General features: G+C 41.4%; 1 protein-coding gene across 1 annotated transcript in view; it reads left to right on the forward strand.

The window, feature by feature from the left end:
- astn1 (astrotactin 1) overlaps positions 1 to 14556 on the forward strand; it is a 1772582-nt gene that overhangs the window by 1143324 nt on the left and 614702 nt on the right. Inside the window, exon 13 of the mRNA XM_055641960.1 lies at positions 13950 to 14141. Coding sequence (XP_055497935.1) covers positions 13950 to 14141 — 192 coding nt within the window. The remainder of the gene's footprint in view (positions 1 to 13949; positions 14142 to 14556) is intronic.

The following is a 14556-nucleotide window of genomic DNA, read 5'->3' on the forward strand; positions in this document are numbered from 1 at the left end:
ATTTTTGCTATGAAAGGGATGTTCCAGGGATCATAGAAGCAGACTTCGGGCGATTTCTTAAAGCAAGTGACTGGAAGCAGAAGGGACTTTGGGACTCTCATAGATTACCTTACATTTTAGTCTTTTCCCCAATTGTATTTGTAATTTTCACAATATGAAAATTGTTGACTTAAGACCATCAGACACAGGAGCAGAAATAGTCCATTCAGCCCAGCATGTCTACTCCACCATCAAATCCCCTCTCAACCTTATTCTCCTGGCTTTGACCCGTAAACTTATGATACCTGCTACAATGACGTCTTCTGACAGCTCATTCCATGTACCCAGTACTCTCTGCGTGAAAAAGTTGCCCTTCAGGTTCCTATTAAATCTTTCCCCTCTCGCCTTAAACCACTGTTCTATGATTCTTGATTCCCCACTCTGGGTAAGACTCTCTCCATCTACCCTGTCTATTTCCCTCATGATTTTATGCACTTCTATATGAGCACCCCTCATCCTCCTGTGCTCCATGGAATAAAGTCCTTGCCTGTTAGTCTGGTCCAAAGCAGTAATGAGGCAGATGGAAGGCTGTAAGTTAGTGTTGAGGTCAACAGTGGCAGCATTAAGTCAGGGAGCAAGAATGGACTGTTGGATTAAATTGTATTTATTTCTGTTCCAAGGAAGGCAGATGAGCTTAGGACATGGATAATTGCATGGAACTGGACTGGATAATTCCATGGACTGGAACATTACACCTAGTACAGAATAATGTTTAAGGGAGTGTCAGAACTGGCAGCTTGATATAAGCGCTACAGGCACTATAGAGTAAAGAGAGAAGGGGTAGTTGCATTTTTTATTAAGGAGGACATCATAGCAGTAGTTCAAGATATAATTACTGAGGGACCATCCATCGAGGCTTATGGGTGGAACTTCGCAATAAGAAGGGGATGATAAAAACTGGGCTAAGGAATGGCAAATGGATGTTATTCAGATGTGAGATGTTGCATTCAGGAAGTCAAACAAGGGTAGGACTTCCATAGTGAGTGGTAGGGCTTTGTGGAATACTGTGGAACCAAGATATCTTTGAGAAATGAAAAGTATATGAAGGAAGAGGGACACTTCTGTAACTTTTATACTTCTGCAACTTTATCGGCACCTTTTACATACTCTTTGCATATTTGTGTACTCTGTGCAAAACAAATAATTTCACTGTACCAATTACATGTGACAATAAAGTATCAATCAATAGTTCTCTAAAATGGTGTTACAAAGGGACAGGGTGATGAAGAAGACTTTTGGTGTTTTGGCCTTCATTAGTAAGGGCATTGAGTATAGAAGTTGGAGTATTATGTTGCAGTTGTAAAATACATTAGCATACTTTGAGTATTTTGTTCACTTTTGATCGACCTGTGTTTGGGAAGATGTCATTCAGCTGGAAAGTGGGCAGAGAAAATCTACAATGGATGTTGTAGGGCCTGAGCTATTGGGAGAGGTTGGGCAAACTGGGACTATATTTCTTGGAGATTTGGGAACTGAAGATTGACCTGATATAGGATTGTGCATAATCATGTGGACCTCAGATAGCCTGAATGCACACAGTCTTTTTTCAGGGTAAGAGAATCAAGAACAAGAGGTGAGATAGGAAAGAATTGATACAACTTTAAAGGCAGCTTGTTCACACAGACGGTGAAAAGTATAAGGAACAAGCTACCAGATCCAGTATATTGTAAAATATCTTCCAGATTGATTAACATCGATAAATGTTCAAGACTTGCCACATTTTTATTTTGGTTGAAGTTATCTGTTTTCACTTTTGATTGCCACAAAATAATTTGTTGGGAGATTGGTGTCTGATATAATGGATAACGGAAATGAGCTCTAATTTGCAAGATATTGTCATTGTCACATTCTTGAATATGCCCAGAGGGCTTTTGTCTTGTTTATGTATTTTTAGGATCTGACATGAAGGAATAAGTAACCAAATTTGTTGATGGCTCAATTAGATGATACAGTAAGTAGTGTAGGTTAGAGCAAGAAATAGTTAAGGAATGCTGATGGATTAAATGTGTGGCCAAATTATGAGTATGGGAGTTGAGTCTAGGAATTTACCATGGCATCCACAATGGGCAAAAAAAGGGTGGATTAGATTATTTTCTAAATGCTTTTCTTGCATTAGGTTGGGGCATTGGTTCCAAATTAAGATCAAAGTTTGTAACTGTGTGGGCTTTTGAAAGAGGAAGGTTATCTGAAAGATATCGCCCTACAATTTGTATCAAAGTCAGTATATGCTGATAGGAGCTGTTGTTTGATCATACACAGTCATAAACAGAGAAGGACCTGGCTTGTCATAATTCATCATTAAGTGGCTAAATTGCCCATGTCCTTACAACATCCTGCGTCAAACCACTCATGATTTTTGAGCCCCGTGAAACCCATGGAGCATCTCAACTCTGCACCTTGTTCAGGACTTTGTTTCAGGTCCAGGTTACATTAGATTTGTTGCCAATGCTGAAGAGGAAGCAACTAGAAAGTGGCCCTTGAAACTATGCGGCATATTGGAAAATGGTCGGTAGATGCATGACCTTCCCATGTGCCACAGCATCCCAATAGAAATGGAGAGGAGCAATACCCAACTGTTTTGGGGGCTGTACAATTGGGCTGATGGAAGCTTTAGTGGCTGGTTTATATCTCTGAGTTCAGCATCATAACAATAAATCTAAATGATTAAGGGCCTGTCCTACTGTACGAGGTAAATCAAGAGTCCTCCCGAGTTTTCCCCTGATTCGAACTAGGAGAATGTCCGTAACGGGTCCGTAGGAGTTTGTGGATGTCCCGTAGCGGCTTGTACGAGTAACGGTAGGTACTCGGGAAATCCGGTAAACTTGTGACAGTTTATCAACACTGTGAAAAATGTCCATGTCAATTTTTGCTTTTTACTCGTACGAGCTGCTACGAGACATCCACGGACTCCTACGGACCCGCTACGGATATTCTCCAAGTTCGAATCAGGGGAAAACTCGGGAGAACTTTTGAATTACCTCGTACAGTAGGACAGGCCTGTTAGTAGACGGGAACGAAGGGGACGAGGAATCATTTTGGGGTCCATCCACACAAATCACTGACAATAGATGTAGAAAATGATACAAAGTGCTGGAGTAACTTAGCAGGTCAGGCAGCATCACTGGAGAACATGGATAGTGATGTTTTGGGTTGAGACCCGAAGAAAGGTCTCAATCCGAAATGTCACCTAGTCATTTTCTCCAGATACTCTTCAGAAGAACATAGAAACATAGAAACATAGAAAATAGGTGCAGGAGTAAGCTATTCGGCCCTTCGAGCCTGCACCGCCATTCAATATGATCATGGCTGATCATCCAACTCAGTATCCTGTACCTGCCTTCTCTCCATACCCCCAGACCCCTCTAGCCACAAGGGCCACATCTAACTCCCTCTTAAATATAGCCAATGAACTGGCCTCAACTACCTTCTGTGGCAGAAGAAGGGTTTTGATCCAAAACGTCACCTATCCATGTTTACCAGATGTGCTGCCTGACCTGTGTAGTTTTCCAGCCCTTTTTGTTCTTTTGTGCATTAGCCAGCATCTGCAGTTTTATGTTTCTACATTGTTGAAATGCTTAACAGACTCTCTGAGGCAAGGTGAAAATTAGCCAGCATTTACATAAACCTGCTTGGACAATAATTGCTCCTATCAAGTATTTTAACTCAGATTTGAATCCATGAATCTCTCTGCCAGAATAAAACAATGTTACACTCAGTGTTGAAGTGAAGAATAAAGCGGGTTTTGCAGAATTGGTAGTTTGTGGCATTTGCTATTTATGTTCATCTTAGGGGATAAATTGAACATCACTGCTTACAACCACTTCACCAAATCTTTGGAGCAATTTGGTCTAATCTTTCTTGCTGGCTGTAAATAAGTAATCTTTTTTTGATTTTTAGTTTCTTTAAAATTAAAATTCATGATTGCTGATTTCTAATATCGCAAGTGACATGTTGGCATAATGGGGAAAAAAAGTGTGTATCGTTTCCCTTTGCCTTTCCTTTGCTTTTGATGTAATTTTTTTACTAGCAATCACCATTGGCCAAAATGTAAAATTCCGCAAGAACTTCCCTCCCTTTGTCTCCTTTGTTTGATGAGTCAAAATTTAATGGTAAGAATCGTAATCTGATATTTCTCCCATGTAAGAAAAATATGGAACAGGATAAAAGTTAATCAATTAACTTGCTAAATTTAATATTCACAAAGCTACTATTCTCATTTTTCTGAAAATCAGAAGCTTTGAACGAAAGCCAAAAAAAAAAAAATCAGTAATTGACCAAAAATCGTATCCTGCTGAACTAAATAATCATATTTCTTGCAAAAATAAGCATTTCCTAAAATTCTCCACATTCCTGAGGGAAACCTACTATGCAATTATGTGTTTATATGCTTTAAAATATTACCTGCCATGATCACCATTAAGCCAGGGAGATAATTAGACATGCACATCCAGATCTTGGGCGCTTTAGTCTCATCTACAGTGTGTGGGAAGCAATAGAGCACAGGTGGAGACCAACGTGTATGGAATTAAACGCACGGATTCACATGTGTGAACTCGCACGCACGCAGCCACACGCACGCTCTCTCGCGCATTCACAAGCACACGTACTCACACACACATACACATGCAGTTAGTTTTTTTCTTTGCGGATAAATTATAAACCATAACTGAACAAAATGCATTGAAATTGTTTGATTATAATAGATCACCCAACCAGAACAGACTAATCAGAAGAGCTAAAAAAAATCTACTACTAATACAACATAACTAAAGCTAGAAATTGACCAAGTCTACAAGAGCTACCGATAAAGTTAATGTCAAGGTCTATAGATTTCCCCTAATGTGTAGAGAGAGGATGTGAAAGTGGGATAGCAAACAACTAGTGTGAATGGGTGATGGATTGTCAGTGTGGATTTGGTCGGCCAAAGGGCCTGTTTCCATGTTGTGTCCCTTAACTAATCAAAACCATCCATTTGGTATAAGTTATTTAGAAAAAAAATGCCGACTAAGTTCTCTTCTTTTAGGCTCGATGCGAACTAACAGATCTAGAAATAAATCAAATCCACTGCAACTACTTGTAAAATTATCCCTTGAATATCATGACTATTATAATAATAGTGCGGAAACAGGTCCTGCGGGCCAATGTCTCCCATCCTCACTAGTTCCATCTGCCTGTGTTTGGCCCATATTCCTCTAAACCCATTTTATCCATGTACCTGCCTAAATGTTTTTTAACGTTACAATAATACCTGCCTGAACTACCTTCTCGGGCAGCTTGTTCCATACACCCACCACCCTTTGTGTGCAAAAAGTTACCCCTCGCGTTCTTATTAAATATTTCCCCCCGTCACCTTAATCCTATGTCCTCTTGTTCTCAATGTCCCTACTCTGGGCACGAGACTGCGTCTCCCTGATCTATTCCTGCCATGATTTTGTACACTTCTATAAGATCCTCCTGCACTCCGAGGAATAGAGTTTTAGCCACTCAACTTCTCCCTATAACTCAAGCTATTGATTGGGTAGTGGGAGGATTTTCAGTTTGGTTCCCAAAGTGCTCACAATCGTCCATATCCACGTACACAGGTCAGCGTTGAAATATCAAGATCATTAACTTTACTTTTAAAATTTGTGTCGTTGAATCTCTGGACTAAAGCTGCAGTGGTAAATGTGACAGCCCCAAATTGAAATTCGGAACTGATTAAGTGGGAATGCTTTCTGCAGCTCGTCTCGCATTTATTTTAAAGCTTCCAGCCTCTGACAGTTTTGTGCTGTAATCAGTATGTGAGGTTCAGTAGAAAACATATGATGTGAGAGCTTCAAATAAACGAAAGGTCACATCCCATAGATTAGACTAATACATGCCTGAAGTCTAATATTACCTCAGCTTCTCTGAGAAATTGGATTGATATGTCACCAGGATGCACACACCTATTTCGATGACATGAATTAATTAACAAGGAGCAGCAAAATTTAAGGTGAGGATGAGGAGGATCTGTTTATCATTACATACTGTGGTTAAAAATAATTAAACTCCAACCATTTAAACAATTAGATTCTCGTCCGATCAATCAGCAGAGAGCATAAATTTTCACAAATATGACACCATTTTGTTAGATTTTTTATTCAAAACACTTTTTTGTTGCAACTTCCTTTGTCTTGCCATCTACCAACTGATATGATGTTTGCTGGCTTCATTTCCAGCTGAAAGATTTTGGACACTGTGGACTTGATGAGAATTTTATGTCCATATATTCCCCTGTCTTGTTCAGATCAGCAGAACCAAGTAAAACTACAGACCTAATCAAGAGTGATAAAGTGAAGGGATCTGCCTAAAGGTCTGTGAGAGACTGGTCTGTTTAAAACAAAAACTGCTTGAAGTTGCTATCGTAAGGCTTTTTCTTCATCTTCTTGCGAAGGAAACATAAATAAACCAAAGGAATAGTAAGATCTCAAGCCGGGTGTTGAGCAGCCAGGTTGTTGTCTCTGCGTCAATGTCTGCCAGGCCCTGATCTCCATTTGGTGGGTGTTAGAGCGGGCACTTAGAGATGACATGGTTGGCTGTCTGTTGTTCTTCTCAGCATTCACAGGCTGGGCTCCTGCGGAGTCCTCATCTCCACATGCTGGCATTGAAACACCCAACTCCAGTACGAAGTCTGTTGAGTTTCACCCATGCTCCTCTGGGGATGTCAGACCCTGGACAGCTTTTATCTGGTGAAGAGATGTAGCTGTGTAATGGAGATGAGGTTGCCTTCCACTACTGTGACCACTTGGTGGCTATCCAGTGTGCTTTTGTCTCAGTTGGCTGGATGGATGCTAGGAGTTGTTGTCCATGTGGAGCAAAGGGGTGACGGGACTTCAGTCGGGGTGGTCTCTGCTCTCTGCTGATAGCCTGATGGAGGTGGCGTTCTGGGTCCATGACATGATGAGATAGTGCCAGAGTTGCTGCTTGCCTTCAGATCCCTGCAGGCGGAATACCTGCAAGTATTGGGAGCTGCTCGACTGGAGTAGGTTGAATGCACCCAGTGATGGTTTGCAAGGTGTTGTTCAGGCTTGTATCTACCAGGCTAGTATGTCTGCTTCTACTCCATATGGGTGTGCAGTACTCAGCTAGAGCATACACAAGAACTAAGGCAGAGGTGTGAAGAGTTGATGGACTGGCTCCCAAACATGTTCCTGCCAGGCATCGGAAGAGGCCGCTACGTGCTATGACGTTGTCGCGGAGAACAGCCAGGTGTTGACGAAACGTAAGGCTATATTAGGCCAATGTGTCAAAGGTCCTCTCTGGATTATACAGGAGATCGGAGAAAGCCCCAGGGACTTCAAGATATTGACTTGATTGTAGATAGACACAATCACTGTACTAACTCAGCAGGCGGGCAGCATCTATGGAGAAAAGGAATGGGGAACGCTTTGGGTCGGCACCCTTCTTCAGACTGAAATATAGGAAGGAGGAAACTGCAGGCAAGAAAAAGCCAGAACAAATCAGGGCCGGCAACATATGTCCTCGGGAAGGGTGAAGTTCATAATGGCCCATTGTTGGCTGAGAAAGACATGCTAACTATAGGTATAAAATGATGCAAACAGTGAAACTGGTGGAGGACGGTGGGAGTGAGGGGAGGGAATGCAGAAGCTACTTGAAATTAGGGAAATCAACGCTCATACCACTGGGTTGGAAGGTGCTCAGACCAAAGTCTGAAGAAGTGTTCTGACCCAAAACATCAAGGACTCCTTTTCGCCAGAGGTGTAGTCTGACCCGCTGAGTTAGTCCAGCATTTTGTGTCTATGTTTGGTAGAAACTTGCAGCTGCTGTTTCTTCCTACACATTTGCCTGACTGGCACAGGTTTGGTAAAATGACCTGTCGACACATTAAAAAGCACATGTTTGTTCTTGGAAAATCTAAACACTTTCACAATAAGACGCAGGGAACTATCGGAAATGACCATACTGCCTATAAAATATCAGATGCAGACAGCAAGTGAGGGAAGGGATACATGAAGCAAGGAAATTAATTCTCGTCATTCGCCAAGTGGCCTTTTAAAATATTCTTGCATTCAAATTCTCACTCTGTTAATGTGACACAAATAGAACATTATTCATCTTGGTGAATAGTCTTTAGACTTTAGAGATACAGTGTTGAAACAGGTCCCTTCAGCCCACCGATCACCCCGTACACTAATACTATCCTACACACTAAGGATAATTTACAATTATCACTGTTATAATCTATCCCATGAACCACTGAAATTCCTTTCAAATTGCCGTGTTTCATCACCGACTGGAGTTTCCAATATCTAAAATATATATTTTTTTAAACGCAACAAATATGCATTTCAAAATAATTTGATCAAATCAACCAACATTTACCTTGGTTTATTATTGTCACGTGCATTGAAGTAGAGTGTAAAACATTTGTGTGTGCTATCCAGTCAATGAAAAGACTATGCATGATTACAATCAAGCCATCCACAGTGTACGTATACAGGATAAAGTGTTTTAACGGTGTTATTCAGTGCAACAGAAAACGTCCGATTAAAACATGATAGATTAATCCATGTCCTATCCATAAACATGTCTCCATGAGGTAGATGGCCTGTCTCAACTACCTCCTCTGGCAGCTTTCCATGCACCCATGAAATAGGTTACGCTTTAGCGGTTGAGGGCAGGGACTCTGTGCGTCTACAGTTCAGTTATAGTCACATAGTGTAGAAACCGGCCCTTCAGCCCAACTTGTCTACACTGGCCAACATGTCCTATCTGCCTGTGTTTGGCCCATATCCCTCAAAACATGTCCTATCCATGTACCTATCCATGTCCTATCCATAAACATGTCCAATCCATAAATGTTTCTTAAAAATTACGATAGTGCCTGTCTCAACTACCTCCTCTGGCAGCTCGTTCCATGCACCCATGATCTTTTGTCTAAATAGGTTACCTCTCAGGTTCCTACTAAAACTTTCCCTTAAACCAATGTCCTCAGGTTCTTGATTCCCCTACTCTGGGCAAGGGTACCCCCCAGGACTTCCGCCCCTGATTGATGAGAATGTGGGGAGAATAACATGGGATTAATATACAATCAGTTTCAATCATCTATTGCTGTTCTGTACCTCTCTGCCCCTGTGACACTATTTCAATGAATGGCAGATTGGTTCTCCCCAGCATTGCTAAAGCATATTATCTAATCATTATCACCTTGTTTATGTTGCCTTGCTGTGTGTGAAATGATTACCGGCTTCCTTACAAAGTTGACTTCACTTCTAAAGCACATATCACATTGGTTGTAATGATCTTTGGGAAACAGGCACTGTATAAATGTAAGCATGCCCATCAGAAAATCTGTCTGTGCTGCTGGATTTTTTTCTTGCAGCCTCTCAAATTATCCACATCCATTTACACAATGCCTTGGTACAGCCGATCAAGGATCAGTCTCACCCCCGATACTCCTTCTCCCCTCTCCCAGCAGGCAAGAGGTACAGAAGTTTGAAAACGCACACCTCCAGACTCAGGGGCAGTTTCTTCCCAGCTGTTATCAGGAACTGAACGATCCTATCAACAACTAGAGAGTGGCCCTGACCACCCATCTACCTCATTGGAGATTCTCGGACTATCATTAATCAGACTTTACTGGAATTTATCTTACACTGAATGTTATTACCTTTATCCTGCATCTGTACACTGTGGACAATTTGATTGTAATCATATATAGTCTTTCTGCTGACTGGATAGCAAGCAACAAAAGCTGTACCTTGGTACATGTGACAATGAATTAAACTATACTAATCAATGCACTCATTTTGAAGACCCAGTGCTGGAATAACTTAACGGGTCAGGCAGCATCTCAGAAGAATAAAGGGCCTGTCCCACTTGGGCAACCTAATCGACATGGTCGACACGAGGTCGTAGGAGGTCTTCGTAACTATCCTCCATGTTCGAGAGACTCAATGTGGTAGGGTGGGGGGAAGCTGGAGGACAGAGGAAGGGCAGGACAAAGCCTGGTGAGTTATAGGTTGATGTAAGTGAGGGGAGTCTTGATTGGCAGTTGGTTGGACAAAAGCTAAAGTCCCTGTTAAAAGAATTAGTGCAAATTGTGAAGCCAATGGAAGGAATGGAGAGGGAGGGAAGAAATGGCTGCTACCAGGTGGGGCACAGGTAAGGGGAGGGGGATGAAAGGGGGGTGTGGGAGAGAAAGGGGGGGCGGGAGATTTGTTTGAGGTTACCACAATGGGGCAGTGGTAGAGTTGCTGGCTTATATTCCCAGTGACCCAGGATTAATCCTGACTACAGGTGCTGTCTGTACGGAGTTTATACGTTCTCTCCGTGACCTGCGTGGGTATTCTCCAGGTGCTCTGGTTTCCTCCCACAACCTAAATACGTACAGGTTTGTAGGCTAATTGACTTGGGACAATTTACAATTTTACCTCATGTGTGTAGGACAGTGTTAGTGTGCAGGGATTGTTGGTCGGCAAGGACCTGCTTCTGTGCTGTATCTCTGAATTAAACTAAACTAATCAAAGAGCAAAGTTTTTTAAGAACTGAGTGTGTCACCAGATGTCAAAATTGTGCCAGTGTGTCATCTCCATGACTGCTGTCCTCAGCTAGAATTAATTTGATGCACTTTTGAACCAGACATTGCTTTTAATTTGGAGCTACTGGCATCTATGAAGATAGACAGATAATGATGGAGTAACTCAGCGGTACAGAAAGAAAGTTATGTTTAAGAAGGAACTGCAGATGCTGGAAAATCGAAGGTAGACAAAAATACTGGAGAAACGCAGCGGTAAGGCACCATCGATGGAGCGAAGGAAATAGGCAACATATCGGGTCAAAATCCTTCTTCAGACTGTTCTGTTGCAAGCTTTGTTCAGTTAATTAGCTTTTGGAAGCAGCAACACAAAAGAGCATCTAGACATTAGAATGAGTGAAGTAAATGGCTTAAACCGTGCAATAGGACATGCCAATGGCCCATTCAGCAGAGGGAAGGGATTTAGCTGCCGACCTGCCTTCATAAATGCAGAGTGGCAGGATGAATGGTCCTTACTTCTGTAGCAATGGTTATTGCAGCAAAGCAGGCAAACCACGTGACTCTCCAGTCCTTTGAGATTTCAGTATGCTCATGCTTGTGTGCACACACAAACAGACAGACACAGATGCGCGAACAGACAGACATACGCACACACACAGGCAGACAGGCAGTCACACACACAAAGGCACAGATCCACACATACAGATAGACACACACACACAGACGCACACACAAACAGACAGACAGGCAATCCCACACACAGACAGCCACAGAAACACTGACAAGCACATACATGTGCACATGCACGCACATACACACAGACAGACACACACAGACAGACACGGTCACATGGATCCACACACACACACACACACACACACACACACACACACACTCCCCAACTCACACAGACAGTCCCACACACACAAACAGAGACACACAGACAGTAAGACAGTAAGACACAGATGTGTGACTGTATAACTCTTTGATTAGGCCACTAGGCCTCTCAAGCCCATCCCACCAGTCAATACAATCACAGTTGATCTACACTGGTCTCAACCCCAGTTCCGTGCCAGTTCCCCATGATCCTCTGCTCTCACCTGGTACGGAGGGGAGTGGGGGTAATCACCCTGTTGGTTTGGCACTGAGCTTGGTCAAAATGGCCATTCACAGGTCCAGGCAATTGAGGGTTCCACCTGAATCGGCTGCATGCCCCTCTTCTGGGCTTACGTCCATGCCCGTGTGTCCCTGGAGAGGGAGTACATGGTGTTCATAGAGAGGCGGGAGGCCTTCTGTGAAAGGTGCGCACCATGGGGCTCGTGTATCATGGATACAGCTGAAATGTTGTAATTTGATGGTCGATGTTTGCAAACTACATTGTAAGTTGCAGTTACTCTGTTAACTGTGAATATGAAATCAAAGCTTGTTGGGGAAAATCCCCCTTTATTCTCAATCTTTCACACAAATGCTGGGGTTAATGTGTGCTTACGTCTGTGATAAATTCTGAAAACGTTTAACTTAGGGGAAAATAAAATTCAACCTTTTCTGAGTATTGAAGACTTCTGTTATTACATGCTAAATAGTAATGGAGTTAGTTACCCACAGAACTAGAAGTTATGCAAAGTAAAAAAGGGAGGTGGTGTGGTCACCAAATTCTGATTTCACATTTGGATCCCCCATGTTTTAAAGTATTTAGCTCATGTAAACAGATACCCAAAACTGAATAAAACCTTTAGCTGTTGGTTATAGGTGAATGATGAATGTCTTCCAAAAATAAGAGGGATGCCTGAAATCAGAAAAAATATATACTGGAAATACTCAACCAATTTGTAATGAGAAAATAGATTGTGTTTCAGGTTAATATTCTCTTATCAGTAGTCATAAGATAATGTATGTATGGTTACAGTGTGTTTTTTGCAACATTTTTTTTGGCATTTCTAGCTTTATTCTGACTGTGAAGAAGTTCACAGGATTCATCACTGTCCCCGCAAACAATTACTGCAACAGCAGTTCCTGATTTATTCCGCAGATAAGCATGAGGTTTTCCATTTGATATTTTTAAAAGGACTAATTAAAACGATGAAAAAGTTAAGAAGCTATTTTGTGTTTTAATTGTTTGTGACTTTTCATATTTCTTGCATTCAGTGCTAATTAAGTTGGTGTTATCTTTAAAGAGTCGTAGGAATATCATTATTTATTGACCAATCAAGGAACAAAAACAAAAATCTGAGCATGAGTTTTTCTCCTACTTAATCTTATTATATAGGCGTTCTGCATAAGGCAACGCATTTTTAACTGTTTCATATGTTTATGACTTACTGTTGCTGCTATGGTAATAGAATAGAAAAATACAAGAGATTTTACCAAATATTTCACAAACGCCTTGCTTTATGTTGTTGGAAAAAAACATGAACTTTTTGAGACATTGATTGAAATTGATGAATTGTAAGAAATAGCATGGAAATAAGCCCTTCGGCCCACCAAGATCATACTGATCAATTGATCAAAAGTTCACATGTTTAATGTTATCCCACTTTCTCATCCACTCCCGATACACCAGGGACAATTTGCAGAGGTCAATTAATCTACAAAACCATAGTCTTTCGGATGTTGGAAGAAACCAGAGCACATTGAGAAAACCCACGCAGTCACAGGGAGAACAAGCAAGCTCCACAGATACACCACCCAAGGTCAGGATCGAACCTGTGTCTTTGGCGCTGAAAGGCAGCAGCTCTACCAACTTCACCACTCTACCACCCATACGATTGGGAAGTTAAGGAACTGAGGCATGTTTGTATCTGGATAGGTTTAATTTTTGGATGATGCAGCAAAGAAAACTACAGATCTAAGAAATCTGAAAATAAAACCATAGAAATCTTGGTCAGCATGTGCATCTTGGTCAGCATAGGGCATCTTGGTGGCCATGACAAGTTAGGAGGAAGGTCCTGTTTCTGTGCTCTTAAGACTCTGACCGAATAACTGAAAACTCTTTGCACGTCAGACTGCATTTGAGGGAAAATAAACAACATTAATGTTTCAGGTTGATGGCTCTTAAACATTGGACATGTAGCAGCAAAGTATCATTGCATCATTATTGATAACTCATGTCACACAGGGTATATTGTTTATCATTCTCTGAATTCTATTATATGGAACTTCCACTCCTTACATAATTATTGTGATAACTGAAATGAAAATAGTGTGTTACCACCCCATCTAATTTGTTTTTCTTTTCTGGTACCTCCTAATCCTTGATTTCCCTAATTTCTCCCAGATGATTATGTTTGGTATTAACACAATCGTTTTTGATTGTGTGATTTGCAGTTTTAAGTGAAGGTGAAGTTATGTGTCTGCTTGTTTCATTGTCAACCAACTTGTATTTTTTATCCAGTTGCATTGAAGAATACAAACTGACTTCAGATGGACGGATGTGCCAACTTGTTTCTGAATCCTGCACCGGTGGCTCAGACTGTGCTGAGGCCAACATTTCTCTGAATCAGACTTTGTTCAGGGACATCTTCTATGGATACAATAACCAGACTAAAGACCTTGCACTTGGCCAAGTGTTCATTGCAACATTCAGGTAGGATTGTTCTCTTTTGCTGCTTTGTGCATACAAATCTATGCTGACTGATGAGTCAAGGCAAAGAATTGAAGAACGTTATAGCTCTTGCTCTCGTTCCCTATGAAATGGTGTTGTACTTTCCTCCCAATCCGTAGGTGTTGTCCAAGTGGCAAGACAGATGGCTGATTGAAATGCAAAGTGGTGCAATTTCTAATTACATCCACTAGTTTAAAAGCAGATGGCATTGTATTCAGCATTCTGAAATATGTGAACAATTTATGTAAAATTATCCTTATGGCAATTTATTTAGGAATTCTATTATAGGATAAGTGGATTTTCTCTGGAGGCAAAGGAAGTTAAGCACAGCAGTGAATAAAACCAAGATAACATTAAAATTCTGCTTGTATTTTGATGTTACAATTCAGAGCGGGAC

Source organism: Leucoraja erinacea, chromosome 10, assembly GCF_028641065.1.
Source record: "Leucoraja erinacea ecotype New England chromosome 10, Leri_hhj_1, whole genome shotgun sequence".
In the NCBI taxonomy this organism is placed as follows: Eukaryota; Metazoa; Chordata; class Chondrichthyes; order Rajiformes; family Rajidae; genus Leucoraja; species Leucoraja erinaceus.